At 38.2% G+C, this 26706-nt stretch overlaps 2 protein-coding genes across 2 annotated transcripts; both read left to right on the top strand.

Moving 5' to 3' along the window:
* The first annotated feature begins 814 nt into the window (after positions 1–814).
* LOC122654032 (inactive leucine-rich repeat receptor-like protein kinase CORYNE) lies at positions 815–3488 on the top strand. Its single transcript, XM_043848004.1, has 2 exons — positions 815–2315; positions 3134–3488. The coding sequence occupies exons 1-2, from the start codon at positions 1435–1437 to the stop codon at positions 3441–3443; spliced, it is 1191 nt and encodes a 396-aa protein (XP_043703939.1). The 5' UTR covers positions 815–1434; the 3' UTR covers positions 3444–3488.
* A 12742-nt stretch (positions 3489–16230) lies between these two features.
* On the top strand, positions 16231–17500 carry LOC122653847. Its single transcript, XM_043847798.1, has 3 exons — positions 16231–16331; positions 16847–17375; positions 17447–17500. Exons 1-3 carry the CDS (start codon positions 16231–16233, stop codon positions 17498–17500), a joined length of 684 nt encoding a protein of 227 aa, XP_043703733.1.
* The last annotated feature ends 9206 nt before the right edge of the window (positions 17501–26706 follow it).

Consider the following 26706-nt stretch of genomic DNA (forward strand, 5'->3'; position numbering starts at 1 on the left):
CTCCCGGGGACTCGAAGGAGAATGAAAGAAAAGTGTTGGTTAACAGCCTGAGTTCTTTTTTTTTTTTTAAAGAGAAGTGTTTGGTCGGGGGGTCTGTCGCTGTGATGGAACAACTGAACAAATTCCCCAGATTCCCTTATCCTTGGGGCTTTGTAAGGGTAAGCTAGCTAATATCCGCTCTCACCGATCCAACGGCCAGGATCTCCTCACTATCCCATCCTTTTCACACAGTTCGATGTTTCGCTTTCGGTCTCGTGATGGTGACAGAGCCGGCTTTCGTATCCCGTGCCATTGGGCCCCGCCTTCCTTCCTTCCTTCCAGTGCAGAGTTGGAAAAGGCGGGAAGAAACAGAGACAGAAATCTTTGTTTATTAAAAAAAAAAAAAAATAGAGAAGTCTCAGTCTAGACTCTAGACTCTGCTCTGTACCCGCAGGGTTCGACTTTTGTGTCGAGCGCAGAAACTCTTTCTCTCTCTCTCTCTCTCTCTCATTTTGATGGCTGAGGTCCTTCTCTATTCCAGAGTTCCTTCCACTGGTCCAGCTACTTGAATAAGAATGTCTTTCTCTTTGTTGGTTTTTTTTTTTTTATCATTTTCTTCTTGAGGACAAATTGTAGTTCTCGTTCTTCAAATAGGTTCTCAGACTTCAGACGCCTCATTTAACGGTTTCCTTCTTCTTGTTTTATTTATTTATTGTTTTTTTTTTTGCAAATTTTCCATTTCTGATTTGCTCTACCCCAGAATAGCTGGTGAATGATTCTACGAGGCGGGAGAAAGAACTGCAACTAGTCCCTTTTTTTGGGTTGGAATGATGAAAGAGTATGTTAAAGCTGTTCTTACAAGATATTTTTAAGGTTCTGTGAGCTTCAAACTGGACGACTGATATTTCAAGGCATTATGAGCTTTTGAAGACCTGCTGTCTTGGTTTCCATTGAATGTTGAACTATTTGAACTTTTTACGAAGATTTCTTGGAAGGTCAGGTAAGTTTTGTTGCCGGCTTGGGAGATTGATGTGGTGAAGCTTCGTTTTTGCAAGCGTCTTTTACTTGATTCTCGACGATCTCTTAGTTGAAACTTTCTAAGTTTATATCATTTATTGATCAACTTTTATTCTGCTTTGGGTACTGTTGCCATCCCTTCATTCTGTATTTCGTTGATAGAAAGTGGCCCTACTTTGCAGCTTGGCTTTTACTGTGAGGAAATTGGGGCATTTTTGTTGCGGTTTTGTAGTTTTGAGTCTTTGGGAGAACTGAATTGATTTACGACGTACGGAGAGCGTCTTCTGCTTCGTAGTCTATAGATTTGGAGGTGTCTGAAGTCTTGAGGTTCATTTGCTACTTGAAAAGCTTCAAAAACTCTTGGAAGTTTTCCCATTTTCGCCTTTATTTCCCGATTGCCTGATTTCAGAGGTTCCAGGGGTTCTGTGCTTTACTTCCATGGATAAGAGAGGATATAAGAGCCGTTTAAACCATAAAAACCTAACATTGCTTGCCTTGTTTATGTTCTTCTTTATTCCTGCCACCCAAGGCCGAGAAGAGATAACCGAGCAAATTCCTACGGGTTCCCCATCTCCATCTAGGGTTTCCGATTTTAAGAATTGTCTTCGGAGGATATGCCTCAGCATTTTGTTTGGAATTTTAACTGGGTTATTCTGTGCGGTTCTTTTTGCTTGCTTGGTGCGGCTGGTTCTCCGTTACATGAGCAGAACCCCAGTTCTCAAAGGCCCTGTGGTCTTCACTCCTAAGATTGATCCTAAGACTCTGCAACTGGCTCTCTCAACCGACAATCACCAGTTGATTGGGTCCAGCCCTAATGGAAAGTATTACAGAGCTGTTCTTGATGGAGGAATCGCCTTTGCTGTGAAGAGGCTTGAACCCTTTGAGAAGGGTTGTCCAGAGATTGAGAGCAAGTCAGTCAAGAGACGAATTCAGCAAGAACTAGAAATGTTAGCAGGATTGAAACATCGTAATCTGATGAGTTTAAGGGCTTATGTTCGTGAACCAATTCGCTTGTCTTTGGTGTATGATTACATACCCACTGGTAGCCTTGAAGACGCAATGAACAGGGTAAGGGAGAACCAGCTCAGGCTCAGCTGGGAAGTTCGGCACAGAATTGCAGTTGGGGTGATCAAGGGGCTTCAGCATCTCCATTTTAGCTGCAGCCCTAGAGTTCTGCACCACAATCTGAAGCCCACAAATATCATGTTAGATCCAGAGTTTGAGCCATTGCTGTCTGACATTGGTTTGGCCAAGCTTACTCCCAATTTGGATACAAGAGCATCAGGTTACACTGCTCCAGAGTGTTTCCAGAACTGCAGGTAGGTGTATTTTTCAATTTTGTGTTTTGAAGGTTCAAAATTTAAAATTTCTCTTGGAGTGATGAATATGTGTAAATTCTACATCATACAGTTTCCCTGTGGCAATCATAATAGGTCTTGTTTGCTATTTGTAGTAAGAGTTCCATTAAATTGGTTGGCCTTGATTAAATTGATTATTCCTTTACCATCTTAGATTGTATAATGGAATTGGAAACTATAGCACTACTTACTGAACTTCTTCTCAGGGCAGGAACTGCTTTGTAAAAGAAAGTCTAATTGATGTTTGATAGCAAGAACAATTAACTTCAAAGGTTGAGCTTTTATTTTTATTTTTTCATTTTTCAATTTAATAGAACCAGACGTACTCAAGCCCATAGATACAGATGCAATGTGAGCACTTCATTGATAATCTTGCTACAGATGCAAGATTGCCATCCTACTCTCTGATGGGCTTGTATTGCTGAAGCATTTGTGAATTGTGATTACATACGTAAATATGTTTTTGTTGCCCTTTTTATCTGAACTGTTCATTCTAGGAATATTGACCTAGTCCAACATTCAGTATATGCATTTGTTATTCTTCCACATTGCCCTGCAAACATAACTGTTCTACTCCGGTTTTGTTTGGTATGCATTCTCGGAATAGTAGATTCTACATCTAGAACGCATTCTGAAGCGAGAAATAGAGAAGAATCGGATTTCAGAATATATTCTAGATGAAGAATCTATTCTGTTAATGCATATCAAACACGTCCTACATCTTTCCTAAAATTTTTATTACTATCAGAGCTAAGTGGGTGTGGATGCTATTGCAACAGGTATACAGATAAGAGCGACATCTTCAGTTTTGGAATAGTATTGGGGGTTCTGCTAACTGGGAGAGACCCTTTAGATCCATTCTTTGGAGAAGCAGTGGGTGGGGGAAGTTTGGGTCGATGGCTTCGACATTTGCAGCAAGCAGGGGAGGCACTAGAAGCACTAGATAAGAGCATCCTTGGGGAGGAAGGAGAAGAGGATGAGATGCTAATGGCTGTGAGGATTGCTGTTGTGTGCCTATCAGATTTGCCGGCAGACCGGCCTTCAAGTGATGAGCTTGTTCCCATGCTCACCCAGCTGCACAGTTTTTGAAGAAAATGTATATGAAATGAAAATTTGTGTAAATTATTGGCCCCATTAAAAGTCTATGTTTTGCCTTTAACTTCTGGGTTCTTAGATTTTGATCTGCAGGGCATTTATCTGCATCACATGCCTAATTTCTAGGGGAATTTAGGTGTTTCGAGTAGAATGTCTGTTTGAGTATTCCTTCTCATTTTACAGAAACCAATTTAGTTTCTGTTTTCTGAATCATAACAAACTGCTTTGCTTCATGTAAATTCTTTTTTTTGTTTATAAAGTGAGGAGTGGGGAGTGGTCTTAAAAATAAGGATCGGCTGATTTGATCTGGAGCATAGTTAGCAAAAACTGGATAGGACAGTATGGGTTTTAAATGGTACGAAACTATGAACGATGCAGTAAAACCAAAAAAAGTCAAAAACTAGCAAATTTTAATCTGAATACTTGCATATAATGTTAAAAAACAACTATAACATACAACATTAATGCATGTAGCCATACATATTCTTTCAATAAAAAAATACATTTATATTCCACAATCCATTGTAAATTTTATGAAAAAAAATTATAGTAAAAGAAAAACGAGGAATTGTTTTAGCATAAACAATTGATTATCTAGCAAAAAAAAAAAAACGTAGGGAGTATTATACACACAGGATATATGTAGCATTTTTTAAGTTTCAAACAAATGTGAATACGTTTAAAATATAGAAGATAAAAGCATGTTTTTTTTTTTTTCGTTTAGTTTGAGATCATGGTTCTAAGTATAAGTATTATATTTTGGGCGATACGTAGCGGTTTTGCTAGTCATTGATACCGTGCTAATATCGTATCAGTAGCACGGTACAGACAAAGGGTTAAATGATCAGAAAACTCATTTTTTAAGAAAATTTAGGGGTATATTTGTCTGATACAACCGATCCAGGCCGATACTGTATCAATATCGTATCAGTTTTATGTGTTGCCGATACCCGTTTCGATACCGTACATTAAAACCATATTGTACCATATTTGAGATACATTTAGACAACGTGTTTTAAAAAAATAAAAGCAAAGTTTTAAACAGATTTAAAATGCATTTTTGCTAACAATGATCTGAAGTAATGGATCCATACTACATTTCTAGGGTTAAGGCAGAATCTAGCCGATTCTTGGTTGATTTTGGCAGAATTGATTGGAATCGGTCGGACCGATCCGGATCCCGATTCGGGGGATGATTTGAAGTTTTAATAGTGTCCATCTAAATAAAATCTAGAAACGTGGCATCTTCTCTCAGTTAACTAGGGAATGGAGTGGCAACGGGTAAGAACACACACAGAATAAGCCTTACCTTTCTTTACCTGGAACGGATAAAATATTCCATTACCATAGGGAGACAGCCAAGGTGGGTAAAGCCTATATTTAATAAGATATTATAAAATAGGGTGGACGTAATGATCATTCTGCCTTCCTGAGTGGCAGGCCCATGTATGGGCGCAGCCTGAACTGCACCCAGAGAACATTCTCCCCTTTACAAAAACAAGAAAATTTTACCGTAAGTAAGCAGCAAAATATCGATCTAAACAAACAACCCGTTACAGCAATTATCTATCAACCATAACAAACAGTTCAAAAACGAGGGAGGGGGTGTTGGGCTGAGTTGGAATAGACCATGCATTATGATTTCCTATGGCCCAGTCTGAAGCCCAAATCTATACATATACTGATACACTACAATTACCTGAATGTCCCGACTTAGGTGGGTCAAGAGGTAAATGGGGAGGGCATAAATGTCTCACCAGTACGTTACCTGTTTTTTTTTTTTAGGTAATATACATTACCCGTTTAACTAGGCCCGTAATGGGGAAAATGGATCACCTATCCGTACTTGAACCTCACGTATGGTTTGGTGATGACACATGTCCTTTTGCTTTCATAAAAGTACTCTTAATGGTAGCATCGCGAAACCATACATTAAGTGTTTCATGTATGGATAACCACATAGGTGATCCGGAGTCCCAAACTTGTTTAACCTCGCCATCCTTACCCTCCCACTTAGCTACACAACTGTGAGATCGGATTATAGATGTGCTCTATTATACTCCGACAACTACTTGATATTCTCTCATAAGTCATAACCTTTTTTTTTATATTTTTGGCTAAACACAAGTCATAACCTTTGATTTTTGAAGCATTACTTTGCCAAGTGATAAAGTCTAGAGATGAAACTTGATATATGAGTAGGTGACCTAGGGATCTATTTGTTCACAAATTTTAAACCCTATCGGATCCTTCACATGGCAGTGTTCAATATTAATTTGGCACTTAAGAAAGATTTCACATGTATATGAATTGGGATTTGGCTCCTCTCCTGCGAGCACCCCATCCGGGGAGTGCCCAGTGAAACACCCACAATGGGGCTGCTCGCAGCGTATTGGGATGTGTGCTTAGCCCCATCATGGTGCGTATCTTGGCACGCTGCGAGCAACCCTGCGATTAGATGCCTCACTGGGCACCCCCGGACGGGGTGCTCATAGGGGAGGAGCCCGGTCCTACGAATTGGGCTCCCAAAATTTTAATATTCTTCCTTTTGTTTCAGTTTTGAGCAAATCATTTCCAAAGTCTTTCATTGGAGGGGTCTCCAAGCTGATGGTATCTGTAAGCATGGTTCTAAGTATCGGTATCGTATTGTTCGTATCGGTTTTACAAGTCATCGAAATTGGTACCGTGCCGATATCGTATCGATAATATGGTATGGACAAGGGGTAAAATAGTCAAAAAACTCATTTTAAAAGAATTTTAGGGATAATTTTGTCTGATTCAGGTCGATAACGTATTAGTTTTACATGTTGCCGATACCCATTCTGATACCGTGCACTAAAACCATGTCTGTAAGGACTTGTCCATCACGCAAAACAGTCTCAGCTGAACAAAAACTTATCCTATGACAAAACCAATCTAGTGGGATTGGAATTAGCTGAATCTAATGAATAAGGAGTGATAATGATATACCATTAAAGGGTAATAGAAGAAACAAAAAATCTTCCTTAATTCTAATGTGGCGGCGGAATATTTATTAACGTATATATGAGTGAATGTTTCCTTAATGGCCTATTTAACAGCTAATTACCTACCACATGACATTTTGTTGGCGTTGAAATTTGGTGGTTTTGTCCACACTCCACACTATAATGCATCACTCTTCGAAGTTTAAACATAATCCAATGGTTAATCCAAAGGCGAACCTTTCATCCAACGGTTGGTTTGAATGAAGGAACCTCTAGGAGTTTATGTTGATCCACCAAAAAAGAAGAGGAGTGTATGCATCTCGCCAAGAGTCTTTCAGTTTTGTGGAGTTTACCTGTTTACAAAATTTTATAGCTTTCATGTAAAATCTTTGCAACAAGGTATTCTACATTAGACTCTTTAAGATTATTTTGACAGCTAATTTGAATCTAGTTTTTGTTCATTTATCGTTTAAAACATTATTAAATTTCTAGGGTTCAACCGATTTTGATCAAATCCTGTTAAAAAAAAATTACTTAATTTTAAATGTTTAGACCGAGTTTGGCTCAGATTGCCCATAACTCAATTTGATGAAACAATAAATTTACTATTCATTAATTTTCCAACAGCTAGGTCTCCCTTCCCTATATATATTTGTACCCTGAAGTAAAGGGAGAAGAAGGATTTGATTCCAATGTAACCTCTTGTGATGAGTGAGTTTCACTCTTGGGTTGAGTGGAATTCTCATTTAATTTTGGGGTCCTCTTGTGATTAAACTAGTTTAACTCTGGGATCGCTTGGAGACTCACTCAATCAAGTGTGGGGCTGTCTTCTTTGACCCTTAAATTAAATGATCGTCTCTGATGTTTGTTATCTTGTATTTGATTTCTTATGTTTGCAATAAAATGCTTCTATATAGTTTTTAGTACCATGTCAATATATAGAACATGAGTTGAAAAAACTTGATCATGACACTTGCACGATAAATATGACTACATCAAACTCAAAAACAAATTTTAAAGTGGGGGGAATGATGAGGCTATAAATTCACATGTCATTAATTTTCACTGGTTATATTTCAATGGTTTTTTCCAATAGTTTTATTTCAATTGCTCTTGTCTAACAACTAGTTCTTCATGCCCTCTATATATTTATATTATGAAGTAAAGAGAGAAGAAGAATTGTATTCCAATGTAACTTCTTCTTGTAAGTGAGTTTGCATTTGGGTTTGAAGTCTTCTTGTGATTGAGTGAGTCCCCAAGCGACCCAGAGTTAAATGGTCATTTTTTATCCTTGAATTAAACGGTACTCTCTGACCCTTGTTATCGTAGATTTAGTTTCCTATTTTAAGAATAGAACTTTTCCAAAAACATATATATATATATATATTAAACTACATCACTCGTAGCGTGCCTAATCAGATTTGGATTTGGTTGTCGATGCAGAAAGATGGGATAAGGTCATAGGAAGCATAAGTGGAACACCATGGACGGCCAAGATGCACTGTCACGGGGTATGACATATGCATGGGATTGCTCTGTTTTAACTTTTAAGTATTCTCATACCCAGTGGGCCTTAGGCCCATTATTTGTTGACTGACCTCAACATTGTGTGGGAGACAAGAAACTAATCACCCAATTTATTTATCCTATCTTTATGTGTAGATTAATCTTACGCGCCATTTCTATAATCAATTTTTTTTTTTTTTTTTTTTAGGCGTGGGGGTCGGGGTGGGGGTGGGGGGGGGGGGGGAGTATGGGGTGGTAGTGGTGGTTAGGCTTCAGTTTTTTGAATGGTCGAAGCTCCTCAACCACCTAGCAGGCTAGCATATCTTGTCGAAATAAAAATGAGGGAAAATAAAAAAAATTAAAAACACCTCAATTTACAAGTACAACAAAGTAAGATTATCCATAAACATATGAAAAACGTGACAGTAATAAGGTTTTTTTTTTGTTGGTTGATAAAACAATAATAAGTTGGAGAAAGGAAAAGAGAGAGAGAGAGTTGTTTGGTTGATAAGAGTAGTTAATCTTCTCTCATCTTCATTTCTCTCTCGTCAACACTCATTAATCATGTTCCATCTAACAACTTATTTATTTATCCATCTCTTATATCACTAATAAAAGCCTAAGCTTGTATGTACCAAAGGAAAAATGTAGAGTTTTGTTGACGCAATAATTGTATGGCCCACCACCTATTGAATCTTATCTTTCTAAATCTCCAAAAGTCCAAAGGTTCAAATCTTTATTAAAACTAATTAGTTAATTTTATCACTTGGTTTAATGCTTTGGGGCTGAAATTTATGATATGAGTTTAGATGTCTCTATAATATTGGATTACCAACTAAATTGCCACATGGTAAGTAAAAACATCGCGACATGGGTTCATCTAGAGGGATTGTGTCACTACAAATAATTACTATAAATTATAGGGCAAATTTCATGGACACCCCTTGTAACTATTCGAAATGGCAAGTACATCTTAAATTTTATCAAAATAGCAACCTTCCCCTTGACGTTAAGCAAGGTTACCCTAAAGATAAAATGACAATTTTACCCTCTTAGTAATTTAAATAAAAATTACTAAGATTCCATCATCTTCCCAAATCGAACTTCCTCATCACCGGCCACCACTGTCTCTCCGACCGCCACTAATTTCAGATTTCTACAGTTATTACTCCAACGTTGATTGTTGGGAAGATCGATTAGAGCTTAAAAGACTATTTTTCTTCTGAGTTCAATTCTCTCGGTGAAATCTATGGTTGATTTCACGGTGCTTCAGACTCCATCGCTCCCTTCTTCTCTGCGACGGTGAATAGGACTGGAGATTTAAAATGGTGAGAGCCCGACGATGAATAGGACTGGGGATTTTGGAGCGGTTGCGATGGTTCAGAGCGTCGAAGGAAGAAGACTGGGATTTGTTAAGGTTTCAGTTCAAATCGATTTTGAATCTAACCATTTTAGGTTTTATCTCTGAAAACCAAACAATTTTGGGTTGCAGAACGACGATGGAACAGGTCTTTGAGTTGCAGAGAGGGATTTGGGTTGCAAGTCGGCGATGGATTTGAGTTGGAAATGAGAGGAGAGGAAGAAAATGATGAAATGAAGGAAAAAAGTTGGAATTTTTCAGATTTCTTTGGGTTCTGGAGAAGCTGAGAAAGATAAAGCTACATCACTACTACTTTTTTCATTTTTTCCCCCTTTTTTATGTCATTGTGATGTGTTGGTGGGTTCCTCCGTTACAATGATTCTGACTCAAAACCCGTGAACATTTTTTGAGTTCCAGATAACTTGGAGTTGGATATTTTTAAGCTTGGGATTTTCCTCAAGGTGGTGTGTGGTTGCGCCCTATGAGACCGATTAATGAATCCTTTCCATTGGATTCACTCTGTTTCTTTAGTGTTTTTTTCGTCCGCCTTTGATAAGGGTTTTGCCAAAAAAATTTTAATGGAATCAGTCATGAGTAGTTTTGCCTGTAATAAACTTAAACGCATGATATAATCTGGAAATTTTCTCTGATCTCTATGAACGCTACGAGAAAGTCTGCTCCGACCACCGGTGTTGCTGGTTTGTATTTGGGATATTGGGGATTTAACCGTAAGGGTATAATAGGAAGTTCACCCTATGGTAAGGGTAATTTTGCCATTATAAAAGAGTTAACAGCCAATTAACTGCACATACCTAACGGAGTGGATTAAGTTGAAAATAAATATAAAATAAGGGTAGTCTGTGCCATTTTAACAAAATTTAGGATGTACTTGTCTTTTCGAATAGTTTTATAAAGGGTGTCCGTGAAATTTGCCCTAAATTATAAAACTAGTTTACTTAATAAAAAATATTATAAACTATAAGAGATTGTCTATTAGAGTGTATCAGGAAGGCCTACTAGCATAGCATATCCTTGGTACAAGTATAATTAAACGATAAGGTATAATGATTTTGAGTTTGACTGGTTCAAAGTTCAAGCTTAGGTTCTCCCATTTGGATTTACACAGTGATTTTATTAAGAATCTGTGTTAAATGAATATAAAAAATATTACATCAATTAACAAGAAAAAGGCATGTGATTTCTTTTATAGCTCATATTGAGTAGGATATGCTGGCATCATTGTGTTTATCTCTATCTTCCTCACATGAAATGACATCGTTGTCTTTCAATTTACAATACAACTTTATTGCACCTTATTGGTGCACTCCTCTACGTCGCTTATTCATAAAACATCTCCCCCCCCCCCCCCTTCCCCCAAAAAAAATTACACCAATTTACAAAACAAAGACAAAAAACTTTCGATCGTATGCTACTTTTCGGTTCAAAATAGGATATCATCTTCTATGTATGGTAAATGATTTGATCATGATTTATATAAATCTCCATTCTCCAACACCTAAGAGAGAGAGAGAGAGAAAAGTCAAACTCTAGCTAGACAATTTAATTCAATTGGTAAAGATATGAGGGGATTTGATTAAATATGAGGTGGATCATATGATCAATGAAGGGCTTCAAACTTGTCACATTGCCAACCTAGAGGGTGAACCAACAATTAGGGCTGTAAATGGATAATCGAAAATCCGAATTCAATCCGCATCCGTATCCGTTTTGGGGCATCCGTATTCGATTAGAGATATTCGAGAAAAAAAATCCGAATTATCCGATAAAAATCCAAATTCGAATACTTAATTATAAAAATTAAGTAAATAATGATCTTGAGGGTTTTTGAAGATTCAATAGATTCTACAATATGAGGAGAAGAGAATCATGATCTAAAACTATGGATTGAGAGTGAATTGTATCCACTAGGGGGAGGAAGGTTCGGGTTACACAAGGTAGAGGTGTAAACGGATGGTCAAAAATCCGAATTCGATCAACATCCAAATCCGTTTAGAAGTATTTGTATTTGACCAGAAAATATCCGAATCCGATTACATCCGAGCCGAATCCGATCTGTTTACAGGCCTACCAACAATACACTGGTTGGAAAATAAAGGTACTTGCTTTGAAGGGACAAAATCCCAGTATATGTACGGATAGGTGATCCAGACTCTAGTAGTAACACGGATAAAACCTGACCCAAGAAATTTGTTTGGATGGTGAAGATTAGATGGTTTGAGGTTGAACCATTGCCATCTAACCATACTATGGATGTAGTTCTAAATATCGGTCGCATCAATACCAATATCAATATCAATACCAATTCTAAGATACATATCTATATCATATCAGCCAAGTATCGATATCCGTTGAAACAATTCCTAAATCATGGTTCGGATTGGGGGTTGAGAGTTGTTGGATCATCCTTGTACTAGGGATGAATCCTCAATATCCCTAGTCCATATGCTTTATGTATGCAAAAATATCACCTTCAATTTATGGGTACCTTTAATTCCTTCAATTCCTCTAATAGGAGGGAATGGACCTCACCTTGGGCAATGTTTTCGGATAGAAACTAGAATGATTATTTCCATATCCTATGTGAGGAATTGAAGGAATTGAAAAGGAACGATTCCTTAATCATGAACGGTCATAAACCATGTACGCACCACAATCTTATTCATCTTCTAGGACTCTGGGAGGGAGGGAGGAGCTGGGCACTAGGGAGTAGAGGGTAGGTTTTGACCGGCCATCCTTCTACTCTTTTCATAGTCTTCTAGCCTTTACCATTATATCTCGTACAAAAGGGTGTAAGTAGTAGAGTGTGGACCGGTCTTCTTCCCACTCTTTAGCCTTTATCGTTGTGTCTCGTTCAAAGGGTTTAATAGGCTAGGGAAACCGGGGACCAAGGAAACTCCCTAGCTAAAAGGTATCCATGAATATCGTACCGCGTATTGCAACAGGAGAACGTTGAATGATTAAAAAAACAAGGAATAATTTTCTAGATGTACTTACTATTTAGATAAGAAAAATTATTATAGGTTTGACTTTGTTTACATTTAATTTTTCTTGTAAACTTATTTGTTTTGTAATATTTTTTTCTTATTTGATGGATCTACTTAATTTTTCCTAATTTAAAATCAAATCAAACCCTGAATTGGCTTTGGTTAGGGTTTATGAAATCAAAAATGAAACCTGATTAAAATTGAACCAACCACCCTCCAAAAAAATTAATAAAAATAAAAGAAGTCAATACAAATATTTTTTTTATTATTTAAGTGATATCGAACTGATGAAAACCTAATAGCAAATTGATACGGGTCTATTAAATCAATCCGATAGAAACTAAATCAAATCCAATCAAAACCAAATGAAATCAAATTCTACTTAATAGTTTGGTTTTGGTTTGATCCATAATATTATACTCAAACGGTTATCAAAAAAAATATTATTATACTCAAACTAATCAAAGTCAAATCTACATGTTTTATAATATATATTTTTTTATCCAATAGGTCTAGAAAATTATTCCTTTGATTCATTCTTTTGGTTAGATTTTAATTTATTCTGATTGGTAAGCGGATCGAGCTGAAAATTGACACCCATAGTTTAATTATTATTGTGTTTAATTATTTATTTATTTTATTTGATTACCAAAGCAAACGGATTTTTCTTCTTTTCATTATTAAAAGATAGAACAGGAGTGGTCTGTGCCGTCGGTTGACTAGGCTGCAGCTTACATAGTCAAAAAAATTAAACCTTGTCTCACTGCTTGACACATGGAGGCAACGGCCCGGCCCAACTATATCCATATCGTTAATTTAATGACAGTGTAGGTGGTGTTTCCTTAATTCAGCCTCTCACAATTTCAAAATTCCCCATTAATCCTCAACTCTTTTTCTCTGGCCAATAGCCTGTTTAAAATAATAATAACAGGCCTATTGGTATTCAATTTGGATCCCGTACTGTCGAGTTGCCCCTTCCTGCCGTGCTATATTGACACGGTAAGGTGTAAAATGACCACTTTACCCCTACCCAAGTGGGGGTATGGCGATTATTTTTTGCCTTGTAGGACGGGGCAGCCCAACCGTAGAGGATCTGAATCCATTGGTATTTGGTGGGCAGTCCTTATTTTCATTTTCTAATTTGTCTTATTTATATTCTACCCTAAAAAAGAATTCTCTTGTTTATCAATAAATATGTGCATACGTGCGTGTGTGAATAATTATCTCAGATTCTATTCAAAATAGAAATTACTTTTAATTTAAATTTGAAAATAATTTTTATATTAAGGATATAAAATCTATAGTAATTTTTTCTTAATTTGAGTCTTATCCTCCTTTACATTCAAATAACATTACAAATTATTATCTTCATCCAACTCTTTTAGATGTCCAAATGGAATAACAAAAATATGTGAACAAGTGTTTAGTCACACATGGTAGCTTGTGGTGTGTAAAAGCCCATTGGTTGACAACTTCCCTTTCCGTTAGAATAAAATAGATTTCTCCCACCCCAAAACATTAGTCCTTCCTTATGATTCTGTTTGTTTTACTTATGATGTGCAACGTTCTATCTCATGCCATACTATCACTCCTATGTTTATCTACCGCCAAACAACGATTGTGATTGGCCAGCTGTATATGCTACGCGGACAGTGTTGGATACTTTCTCGTGTCCTTAACATCCTAACTATATGGGTCATGCAGTGATTACTGGATAAAATTGTTCCATGAACCATGGTTGGTGTCAGGTAGGAGAGATTCTCTTATACCGTCGGTGTGGGAAATCCTCTTTCTATTTATGCAGAGGGATTTCTAAATACGTGGCATCCTGCACATGCACCAACGTTGAACGACAAAATGGTTTCTTAAATAGGGATAGAGAGGTCATTCTATACCAAAGGGGAGAGAGAGAGAGAAGATGCTAATATACCCTTTGTGCTTGGTCAAGATAATTTTTCTCTTAAAATTAAATTTTGGGAGCGAGAACGCTGTCCTGTTGCCTTTGCACCAGTGCATGGAATAATTATTCCTTCTAATTTACTGGCTGCTCCAATTCCCTCTAATTCCTCACATAGGAGCGGAAATGACCACCCTACCCCACCTTGGGCAGTGTGTTCGGGCAAGGGGGTAGGGTGATTATTTCCACTTCTATGTGAGGAATTGGAGGAAATTGGAGCAGACTGCGAATTAGAGGAGATAACGATTCCCAATGCATGATCAATGGAAGCATGCGCCAGACTTCTAACATGGGGGTGTGGTGGTTGTTTCAACAACCTTGTGCCTAGGTGTAGGGGCGTATGATCAAGCAGCGTTTTTTTTCTTTTAAATGTTTTTTTCAATGAGAAAAAAAGAGCATATCAAATAGTGCAGCCGCAACCCACACACAAGATGGGGTGAAATGAGAGCTCCACCCCACCCCTAACAAAGAATGCGTTCCTCTTTTTTATATTATTTTTCAATTTTTTTTTTCAATCTTCATCAACTTAGCCGCAAATAAATATAAAATAAGGGAGGAAGAATGATACCCAATCACATGGCCCCTCAGGGTGCACACAGGGGCATCATCCAGGATGAGTTCTTCATGCCCACCCCCTCCCTTTGTGTTTAGGTGTAGACGCCATGCCACTAGGCATCGTTTCTAACACTAAATAAATGGCATTTGTTTAAACTTTAAATTTGAAGCCAATAAAATAAGGGATAGAGTTTTCCTCCCTCCACAGTGGGTGGGGGAAAACTTTCTCACACTAAACACTGAAAAAATTAAGAAAAATATGACGTCATTCCATCAAAACTCAAAGTCAGCCCCATAACGCTCTCCTCACCTATCGACACCCACGCGACTCGTGTGATGGCTAAAATATAATACAACCAGATTTCCCGAAACTATCCAACGTCTCGGGCATTGACCATAATGCCACGTGTCATCCAGGCAAAATAACTTGACGGGGTCTGATAAGCCCTTGGAATCGAGGTTGGGTCACCAACAGGTACAACACGGAATAGTCCTCTCCAATTCCCTAAAACTGTGGAGTGCGGCAGTTCGAGTGAAGATGCTAACACATGGTAGACCAGACATCTAACAGTGTGGAACTCCACCCTGAACTGCGGAACTGCATAGTTTAGGGAATTGGAGAGGATTAAGATCTAGTACAACACACCATATCAGAGGAAGAAATGTGTCGGTATCCATTCAATTATAATTTAATCCATTTTCAACTCGCTCTGTTTGTTTCAGTGTAAAATTTTACCTAAAAAATTTTGACTTCAAAAAATTTGACAAGTAAAATTTTACATGTTGAAAAGTGTTCTAGTGCTTTTTTTTATGGAAAAAGCATTGAAATTTTTTTCAACATATAAAATTTTACATTTACCAAGGAAGATTTTCCAGGTAATATTTTATACCGAGACAAACAGAGCCTTAAATTCTATTACAATTAGAGTTGAGGATTGATGCCAGATCGCATGATCCTTGCGCATCTAGACACAGTGAGGATGAAATATCACACCATCCCTTTAGATGCCTATGCGCGTGCTCTCATTGGCTATCGCATTAGCACAAGGGCTAGACAATCTGGCAACCTTCCTTTTCATTTATAATTATCAATACTATATTAAACCTTTAATATTTATATTCACTCTAATGTCCACATGGCCATTCTCAACCCTAGTAGATATGGTATTTGACGTATACGATGCAAATTTGATCAATTTTATTGTATATTTTTAGAGTGTGTTTGGTAACGTTCAGAACACAGTTCTTTTGTTCAAAAAAAACAAAAAAACATGAAAAAGTGTTTGACTTTGCGGTTCATTTTTTCGTTCTTTTAGAACGAACCGGAGGTCTGGAGCACCAAAAGAACGTTCTTTGCAGACCGTCTCAGAGACGGTCTGTAAAGAACGAGAACGATTAGACGATCTAAAATCGATGAAACCCGTGAAAACCCATGAAGTTGGAGAAGGCTCCTTGCAATCAAAAGTTGGGAAGAGAAGGGGAAGAGAAGGAGCAGCTGAGGGGGAGACCTCTATCTGCAACTCCGGCTTCAAGGTAAGAACTTCAAACCACTCTCTCATATCTCTCTGGTTCTCTCTCCCTCTCACTCTCTCACTCTCTCACTCTCTCACTCTCTCACTCTCTCACTCTCTTCCTCTCTCTATCTCTCTCTCTCTCGCAGTCTCTGCAAATCATTTGGCGCATTCTCTGCAACTCTCTCTCGCTCTTTTCCTCTCTCTGTCTCGCTCTCTCTCTCTCTCTCTCTCTCTCTCTCTCTCTCTCTCTCTCTCTCTCTCTCTCTCTCTCTCATCTCTGTTTGTGAAGTTTGTTTATGGTTTTGGAAAGCCCAGATCTGACAAATCTATACTGTTACACACGGTTTTGTCTCACGAATCCGATTGCGAGACCTGGAATTTGAAGGAGTTTTTTATGCTTTGACGAAGATTAGAAAGCTGCTGTAGAGATTTGGGGCTTAATCGTGATCCCAGGTTGAAATCGAGGTATTCCATCCAACAGGAACGCGGTTCGCAGTTAAATTCGGGGCTTAATCGTGATTCTATGCATACCAGACAGTTGCAACGTAATCTGGCCACCAGATCTTTATCTCCTCTGCCTGACACTAATCTCTCGAATTCATTTAAGGAAGCTCAATCTGAGAAGAGAAGATTTTCTACTCCAGGCCCGCAAAGAAAAGAACCCGATGGAAAGATTCCAGGGAAGATTTTCGCTAGAGATTCTCATCGTACTCGGGCATCGGATTCCACGTTGTCGTCAACTTCGATTTCTGATAAATTGAATAGCCGAAGGGAGTCATCGTGGACGAAGTACTTTGATCATGGAGGAGGAAGGGTCACTGCGGTGGAAACTGTTGCAGATGAATTCAAGGTTGATCTCTCTCAATTGTTCTATGGGCTTAAGTTTGCCATCGGAGCTCACAATCGAATTTACCATGGAATTTATAAGGATGAATCTGTTGCTATGAAGATTCTTAGCCCACCTGATGACGACGAAAATGGAGCCATAGCGGCTCGGCTGGAGAAGCAGTTCACTAGAGAAGTTACTCATCTGTCTCATCTCCGCCATCAAAATGTGGTCAAGGTAGCTCAAGTCTCTCTTTTCTTTGTTTATGTTTTATTTTTGTTTTTACCTTTTTTATTTTCATCTTTTAGGGTTCACGGGCGAGGGATTCTAGTACTCAACTTTTATCGAATTATGATCACTGAATTATTATGTTGTAGCTGTAATATACTCTAGTTCCCTTTGTGCCTTCATATTTATGCATTGCAGCCATTCTACTATTTGCTTTGTTGAGTTCGGTGATATTGAACTGCTAGTTGTTCTGTTCTGATATGATTTTTGTTTGAAGTTCTCTTGTGGAGGACAATTGTGAGAGATTGCTCCCCAAGCTTATTATAGTGTGTCATTTGGGAACCTAGAGTCAGATAATTAGGGTTTTTTTTTTAATTTTTAGCAGTTAATCCTTAGTTTTTTGTGCCCAAACTATCTATTATTCCTATGAATCTGACTGTAATTCCATTTCAATTCATCATTTGTTTAAGCCATAAAACATTCAAAAAAAAAAAAGCAATCCACAACTGAGTTTTTATGATGGGCATACCTGATCTTCCTCTGATTTGGGTTTTGAACTGGAATTAGTTGACTCTCCACTTTCAATTTCACATTGCTTCAAAGCTCTCTCTTTAATGGAAGGTGTTGAAGCAGGGCTTGGACTACTTGAGCTGAGTTCAGGTGGAGTACTTTGAGTACCCACATCTATAGTATTCATATTCTCTATTTTCTTGTCTACATTCAAAACCACCAAAATTTGGGAAACTGGTGATATCTCCCAAACAAGAAATCTGATCAGATTCCAACACTATTTACTTCAGATATGTCCATCAAATTTGAGCCAAAATTTGGGAAACCATTCTTCTCCATATAATTGAACCTTCGACCAGCTTTTGGACCATATCTGAAACTTTGATTTGCTGTTATTAAATTTATTTTTAAATCTGGTTTCCAAATCTGTCACTGTGAAAACCATCCAAGAGAATTTGAAACAGGTCAGATTTTAATAAGATATTGATCATGAGATGTGATCTTCAGACCAGAAGGACTTGATTGGATGATATTGATCTGGGTATGACAGGGGAGAATGGTTCAACCCTGACCTTTTGATTTCTAATCTGGGTAGCCTAGGAGGGACTATCATATGATTGCCCTTTAAATTATAAGTTGATTCAACTTTCATTTCCATACCTTTTCTTCCTTTACTTTTTTCCACTCACATAGGAGAAAGGGGATTGGGGAAGATAGAAATTACTGAGAAAGGAAGCAATGAATGGCAGGTAAGAGCAGGGCCCATCTATGTTATCTCTTAGGACCAATTTCAAAAGGTTCTGGCATTGGCACCACCATTTTTCTATTTGTACTAATAACCTTTTCTTTGAAAAACAAAAAATTTCTTTACTTCTGATGTCCAAAATAGCCAAGTGCTTCAGTTAGTTAAGATTATTCAATCTATGGAATCGCTTGGCTTTCTAGAATCCAAAAGAATGGAGAATGTAATTTGGTTTAATCTGTTGTGTTAATTCATTGACAACTTGATGGGCCTTTAGCTCAAATTGGTAGAGCACTTGGAACATGAGCATGTTCCAAGAGGATGGTGGTTCGAGTCCACCAAGGCCTTCTTTATTCAACTGTTCATAGCATAGTTAGTTATACCACTAATCCACTCAAGAATCCAATTTTAATGGCATCTTTGAAATTTGACATCTTTTTATACTTACTTTGGTTATTTTAATGAGATATTTTAAGGTTGGTAAGAGAAAAAGATTTTACAAGTCTTTTTTTGGTATAATTGACAAAGAAATGGTATTATTGTAATTAATATCAAATAGAGAAGAACAGATTTTACCAAACACTATTTTCGTTCTGAACAACGTTCTTGAGAACGTTACCAAACGGTCATTTTCGGTCTCAGAATACCATTGTAGACCAAGAACGTAAAAGAACGTTTTTAATTAAGAACGGGCGTTCTTTGTTCAGACCGTTACCAAACGCAGCCTTAGTCTAAGTACATATTGAAATAATTTTATTTTAATGTATCATGTGATTTAGAGTGTTTGTGCAAATAGTAAAATTAAATATAAATATTAAAATATAATATATTATTAATTTTAAACACATAGTGAAATAATTTTATGGGAGAAGATAAGTTACCTAGTCGCATGCAGGGCACGACCCTTGTGTCTAGACACATGGTCCTGTGAAATGACCATTGCTGCACTCAAATGGAAATGCAGAAATCTCTAAGGGCGTGATGGTCTTTCGTAGGGCCTTGTGTCTCTGAAGGCGTGGTGGTTATTTCACATGGCCCTGTGTCTGGGTGCATGGGTTGTGCGCCACAGCGACCAAATAGCCTCATCTTTCCCTAATTTTATTTTTAAGTAGTCTATTAATTCGGTGAGATTTAAAAAAAAAAATATGTAACTTATGATTGAAAAGTGTCTATGCAAATATAAAGGGTAAATTACACGACACCCCCTGAAAATTGAATAATATTCAACTCACCCTTCTTTTTTGAAAATACTCATCCGTCACTTGTATTGGAGCACTATATTATTACAATTTAATCCCCACCATTAGTTTTATGCGGTTAATTAACTTATGAAATCAACAAGTTAATTATATTTAAATCCCTAAACTACCTTTGATCAGTGCAGATATATTATTTTACTCTTAAAACTTAAAATCCTAAAATCGATCTTCTTCCTCACACCACTCTCTTTCTCACATGACCTGCAACTTAATCTCAAACAGAAGAGTCGCAGGAAAGAAGAAAGAAAAGTAATACAACTCAGAAATGGAGCAGCAAGAGGTCCAAAGATCAAGCAATAAAATATTAATAAGTGCTGCAAACTAATCCTGACGGAACAAAGGGAGTCAGTTTTGAACTTTGATTTGTTTTTCAAAATCTAGCGTGGTTTTTGAAGCGGATTGCACAGGCTGGGTCGTCCTAGGGGGACTTGGATCTTGTGCAGCTGTGGCCGGAATTGCACTGTGCAACACCACTAAACGATAAGAAAAATAGGGGTAAGATAGTCATTTTATAGATGGGTCCCACCTGAGCCCCACATGTGAAATGACTACCTCCCACTGTAATATTCAGGGTGGGTTTTGATACCGCACAGTGCAGCTCCCGCCACAGCTACACAAGATCCAAGTCCGTCCTAGGGGTAGGTAATAGGTAATGGCATACCAAATCTGGAGATGGAAAAAGAAGAAAAAAACAAAGCTTCAATTTCTCATTCCCAAATCCCAAGGCCATCGATTATTTTGGATACCTGCAGACAAGTTGGTTACCCCAGTTTAATTTGATAGGAAAGTACAAAAAGTTCTCATTCGTACGAATCGCTTCGTCTGAATAGAGTATTTAAAGCATGGATAGTGAATATATACAGTAACGGTTTCAACTTCATTATTGAGAGAGAAAATTTAAGGGTTTTTTACAATTACCATCTCCAAATCTTTCATATTTACTATTACCTCCCCAAAAACTTTTAAATAACTATTATCCTCCCCTGTTGTATATTAATAACAAAATGACTCCCACCGTTACAGACTCGTAACGGAAGGGGTTAGTAGTGATATTGTGCTGTTGTCACGAATTTTAAATGACCAAAATACCCTTCGTCCAAATCCTTCCTCTTCACTTCATCACTTGCAGGAAATGGGAGGAACAAGAACATCGCTTCCTTCTCCGGCGAGCACCTCCTTGTTCCGTGACGACTTCTTTCTCCGGCGAACAAGAACATCGTCAGCTTCCTTCAAGCAGATTTGGATTCAAAATTAAAGGTGATTGAGTACTAAAGAGAAAGAAACCGAAAAAAAACCAATGTCAGACCTCATGAAGCCATTAAGTCTCTGCTACTACGTCAAATACACAAATCCTTATTCTTACATATCAAAAGAAGATAGTGGGGGAAAAAAGAGAATCTTTAATAGAACATACCATCCATGGTAGGGTACAAGGACTGAGGAATGGAGGATATGTCCAACAACACTATTTAACTGAGGGTTGTTGGAAAAGCTTCCATGGCCACTGTACCATCAACATTCCAAACACAAATTGCATCAAGAGCATGAAAATTAAAAGCAGGGGATGGATCAAAAACCCACTACACAAAAAACTGAGAAGAAATGGGGTTTTAATTTACCAATCATGGCCAAGAACAAAGAGAGCCCAGAACATGGTTCCCTGCGCAGCCCAATAGAGAGGCCAGACAAGCCAATTGTTGAGATAAGCGGCAGCAGCAAGTAACCCAAGAACCACAACCACATCTCTAACAACATAGTTCATTGAGCGCCATGGATCCTTAACCCAACAATGTTTAGGCATGGCTGTTCGAATGTCGGCCAAACGGAACGGAGGGGGATTACTTGGATCGAAATCGTCTTCTTCGCCGATCCCATTAAACCCATTCAAGCCCATCTTCTCTTCTTCTTTGTCCTCTCCGTCGATGGATGGAACCTTCAAGGGAGTGCTCACCTTCAACCTCCACTCTCTACCTCTGGAACCACCACCAGAGACGGGGGGGTCTGACACCACATTCTGACAAGACCCAGCTCGCCATTACTGACCCAGATGAAGAAAAACAAAGATATTTAATTCAGTGCCTACTACTTGTTTGTGAGAAGTCCACAAAATAAATGGTAGAGAACCAGAGACTCGCAGAGCGTACATGAAACCCAACAAATTTGTTTAACTAAACAGATGAGAAAAGATTCTAACTAAATATAATTGATAATCAGAAAACAAACAAACAAAACAAGTTGTAAAGGATTTGGGAGAAGATAAGGAGATGGGTTTCTCTCTTCTCTTCTCTTTTGATTTCCTTCAACAAGAACCTCACGTTTTGGGTTTCGTCGATGAATTGCGAGTATGGTGAGATCGAGTGAAGAAACACGTCCGTCGGGAGAGCAGTTGACACCATTCCAGGTGCAAGGATTGTGAGAATTAGGAATCCAATAGGTCAAGAAGCCAATGGGATCAGTGTGAACAGACAAGTTCTGGAAGGATATCAGGGCCACATCCTCGTCGTCTTTATGAGGAGCAGAGAAGAAGTTATATGCACAGATGGTCGCTGCTAGAGCAAGAGGTGTTCGCCGGAGAAAGAAGCCGTCAAGGAACAAGGAGGTATTCGCCGGAGAAGGAAGCGATGTTCTTGTTCCTCCGGTTTGCTGCAAGTGATGAAGTGAAGAGGAAGGATTTGGACGAAGGGTATTTTGGTCATATATAATTCGTGACAACAGCATAATATCACTACTAACCCCCTCCGTTACAAGTTTGTAACGGTGGGGGTCATTTTATTATTAATATTCAACAGGAGAGGGTAACAGTTATTTGAAAGTTTTTGGGAGGGTAATAATAGATATGAAAGATTTGGGGGTGGTAATTGTAAAAAACCCAAAATTTAATTAGGGTTTACTGCTCTTCGCCAAACGGCCTTGCCTACGTCGGCCTCGTACAGACCCTAGCTAGAGCATCAAGTAGAGTCTAATTCGGTTTGGGGATCTTCGAATTGCGATACGAGGAAGAGAATGCTGGATTTCGGATATTGGAATCAGTTTCTGAAAGTCCAAATTGATCAAGAGGCACAAAATCCAATGCAAAATTTACAGAGGTTGTCCTCCTTGACCGAATGAAACAGTCGTGATCGTTTGCGGAGAATTGGTTTGGCGGATTGGTGAAATTCCGAGTTATAATGCAATGATTAGAAAGGATGGACGAGGAAGAGCAACTAGGATTTGGATTCAGTAGAGCTCTCATGGCTTCTTCGACTGAAAATTGAAGACAAAGCTAAACCAGAAAACAGTAGAAGAGAATTGACCTTCGTACGAGACTAAAGCAAAGAAGAGTGGAGGATTCCTAATCTTCCCCTTCTTGATTTTTTTGAAGTATTCTATCGATTGTTCTTTCTTATGGTGGTGACTGCGACAATGGTGGTTGTAGCGGTAGTGGTGATTAGGGGTATAATTGAAAATATCAAAATTAAAATCCTAAAGATAATTTTCAAATTTTGAATATCTAAAGTGCATTTTTTATACACGTTGGATACATCAAGTGTCATTGTTTATCTCATTTTGGTTGAGATTAAAATTGTCTATTCAGTTTTTTGATTGTTTTAAGTTAACATCGTTACTTTAGAGGGGGATGGATGAGTATTTTCAAAAAAGAGGGGGTGAATTGAGTATTGTTCGATTTTTAAGGGGTGCCGTTTAATTTTTCCAATAAAAAACCATATATAGCTATTAAAATATATTTTTTACCAAAAAATAATATAACTATTAAAATATAATATATTATTAATAATTATCTAAAAGATAATGTTAAAAGATTTAAAAATGAAATGAAATGAAAAAATAGTAAAAAGAAAAAGATGTAAAACTGTATGGCGTCTGCAGGCTGCATCCAAACACAAGAAGGACAAAATGACCACCCCTCCCCTCCCCTCCCCTGTGAAATAAAAAATTCGGCCATGCTCCTATTAGTAAAATATATCAAAATGTTTTTTTTTTTTTATGAGAATAAAATATATCATTGAGGGATTCTTTGAGTAGTTAAAAAAAATGGTGAACTTACGTAGTGGAAGAATAAGAAAAAAAATACATAGGAATTAATTTAGGCAAATAATGCCCTAAATTGATGATGAGTTGATGTGAGAAAGAAAAAAGAGAGAGATACATCAACCTACATCATAGTATCATACATGCTTTTAGTTTTTACCACCAAAAAAAAAAAAAAAAACATGCTTTTGGTCTTGAGGTCAGGTGTCAGGGGTGAGTTCAGGGTGTGTGCTATTGAATTGGGTTTGTCCACTTCTTGGGGACATTAGTGGGACCCGTATAAGAGCAAAAAAGTCGGTGTTGTCCACCAAGGAACATATGTCGGTACCATCGTTTCTGTGCTGAATTTTCGATCCATCAGTTTGACCCGACCGTGGCGGAGTATCCATTCCACGTCAATCTTTATTCGTTACTGTACAATTGACCCGCCGCTGCATTGATAAACGGATATAACCGATCGATCTGGATCGAAATCAGTCAGTATCCGAGGCTCAAAGAGGGTTGATCGAGCCAAATTGGCCCGAATCGGAATCAACCAATCAGATCTTGACTTTTAGGGGTGTTGTTTTCTGTGCCACAGCGCAGGCTGCACCCAAGCACATGGGGACGGGCACAATGACCATCCTGCCCCCTGAGTGGCAGGCCCATGTGCCTGGGCGCAGCCTGCATTGCGCAAGCTATGACACAAAGAACATTCTCCCTGATTTTTATTACCTGGCTTTGATGAATTTATTGAAGTAGTCCAACCTTGTTGCACAAAATAGAATAATGATGTTAGTAAATTTGCATTAGATAGATAATATATGGTCTAGATTTGTCTTATGTCAAATTTTAGAATCTAATCCAATCAAATAACCTTTCGTATATTGATAAAATCTCATGTACAATTATGCACGTCCATGGTATTCCAATCACAAAAAAACTAGATGAAAGCAGGACTACCTTGTATGTTATGGCTTGGTATCCAATTTAATTTTCTAAAGCTTTGGTGATGACCAATGATTTAAGTTGAGATGCCAAGATTTGCTTTCCTTTTGTTTCTATTGGGAGTTTCACATGAAAATATTGATCCTATGTCGGATGTAGGTAGCTTGACGTGAAGGCTGATTAGGATTTGAACACATTCTCCTTAACAGTTAGTTTTCAAGGGTGAGTTCTGTCAAGGTATGATATCTTGTATTTCTCCATTTTCTTAAAAATTGTTGCAATGAGGGGGGTATTAGTGTTACTGGGAATTCTTTGTAAACAGGGAGAGACGTGAAGAAGTGAGTGTGTAACCATTCCTCCATTCATTGCGATTGCGTGTGATTGTTTTTTCTTTACATTAATTGTATTTTCTGGATCATGAATATGTTTCGATTTTTACAAGTTCTTTTTATTTATTACATTAGACATATGGGTTTAGGTAACGATATCAACGGTGATCATATCAGTATTGGTCAAAAGTGATTTTTTTTTTGTGTTGAACTTGGCTTTATATGGGTTCATTTGTATCAATATTGGTATTGATGGCAATTAATATCGCGGATACCATGAACTAAAACCTCAATTAAGGCATCTTTGAGTAGTAGAAATGGCGAAAGAGGTAATCCCTGCACCTAGACTCATGGAGGTGCAAAATGACTGCCTTGACCCCATGAAAAGGTGGAAGTCTCATCCCTTATGAGGCCTCCATGTATGCTCTCATTGGCCACCGTGCATGTGTAGGCCCTAGAAACCCGGATAGCGTAATCTTTCCCATAACTTAAATAGCCAAACTCCTATTCAATTTGAATCACATGTCTAGTGTGGTTAGGAATCTTGGTGAGGTAGATAAGGGTCGGAGCCATGGTGCTAAAAAGGATCAAATTGGAGATAGAAGCGAAACTGGTATAGATATCTTAGGACCTTTATCTAAACTACTCTTTATTCTCCTTTTTAATTGTATGTAATTCGAATATTGTTAGTCATTCAGTGATTCAAAACAAATGCATGCGACGTGTACGCATGTTAGCATTTATGCCTTACTGCATGTACTGTGGGATCTTTTGACTATTATGCTTAGAGAACTCCATATATAAATGCTTCATGACCTCCATTGGAGGATTTGCTTTCACTGTCCGCCCCAGAAATAAAATAGCTAACCCGTCCCCCTTCCTCTATTAAATACACTTGTTCCATTCCTTTGTAATGCAAACCTAACCAATTAAAAAAGCTCTCTCTCTCTCATCTTCTTGTCAAGTCTTCTACTTCACAAAATGAGCATAGACTCAAAGCTTGATCACAGATTTGTGTCCATTGGACTAAGGTGTGTCCCCCGTGTCTGAAGTAGGAATCACAGCTCCACCCAAACAGAGGGTGGAGCAGACGGATGTGGTCCTCTCCAATTACTTGGGCGTTCAATTCCGAATTTTGATCCGTTGTTGTGCACTGCAGCGCTGCTGTACGTGTTATCGTGCGGTGCAACAGTGGCCATGTGGGCACAGTGGGCCCCACTGTACACACATGGCGCTACTGTGTTGCACGATGGCTCACCAATGCTGCAGTGCACAGCAGCGGATAAAGGCCCTTCAATTCCTCTTCAACCACCCATCCAATGGCTGGTAGGATTTGAACACACAGCCCAACACTTGTCAATACCTGGGGTTGCATGTCCAAATCCTCCCTACCATTGGATGAGTAGTTGAAGAGGAGTTGGAGAGGATCTTTTTTCCTGAGCGCACTAACCCTACCCTATGCCCATGAAGACCACAACAAACTCTCTTGGACCATGAAAGATTTTGGTCATGATAAACATGGAACCTCATGTGGGTGGCCCCAA

Source organism: Telopea speciosissima, chromosome 3 (assembly GCF_018873765.1).
Source record: "Telopea speciosissima isolate NSW1024214 ecotype Mountain lineage chromosome 3, Tspe_v1, whole genome shotgun sequence".
Classification (NCBI taxonomy): Eukaryota; Viridiplantae; Streptophyta; class Magnoliopsida; order Proteales; family Proteaceae; genus Telopea; species Telopea speciosissima.

What these genes read in the sequence shown, in the direction of transcription:
- LOC122654032 (XM_043848004.1), top strand. Translation starts at nt 1,435, where the DNA reads ATGGATAAGAGAGGATATAAGAGCCGTTTAAACCATAAAAACCTAACA. An exon ending in GAGTGTTTCCAGAACTGCAG is followed by an intron (nt 2,316 to 3,133) that starts GTAGGTGTATTT and finishes CTATTGCAACAG; the next exon opens with GTATACAGATAAGAGCGACA.
- LOC122653847 (XM_043847798.1), top strand. Translation starts at nt 16,231, where the DNA reads ATGAAGTTGGAGAAGGCTCCTTGCAATCAAAAGTTGGGAAGAGAAGGG. An exon ending in TCTGCAACTCCGGCTTCAAG is followed by an intron (nt 16,332 to 16,846) that starts GTAAGAACTTCA and finishes TATGCATACCAG; the next exon opens with ACAGTTGCAACGTAATCTGG. An exon ending in GCCATCAAAATGTGGTCAAG is followed by an intron (nt 17,376 to 17,446) that starts GTAGCTCAAGTC and finishes TTCATCTTTTAG; the next exon opens with GGTTCACGGGCGAGGGATTC.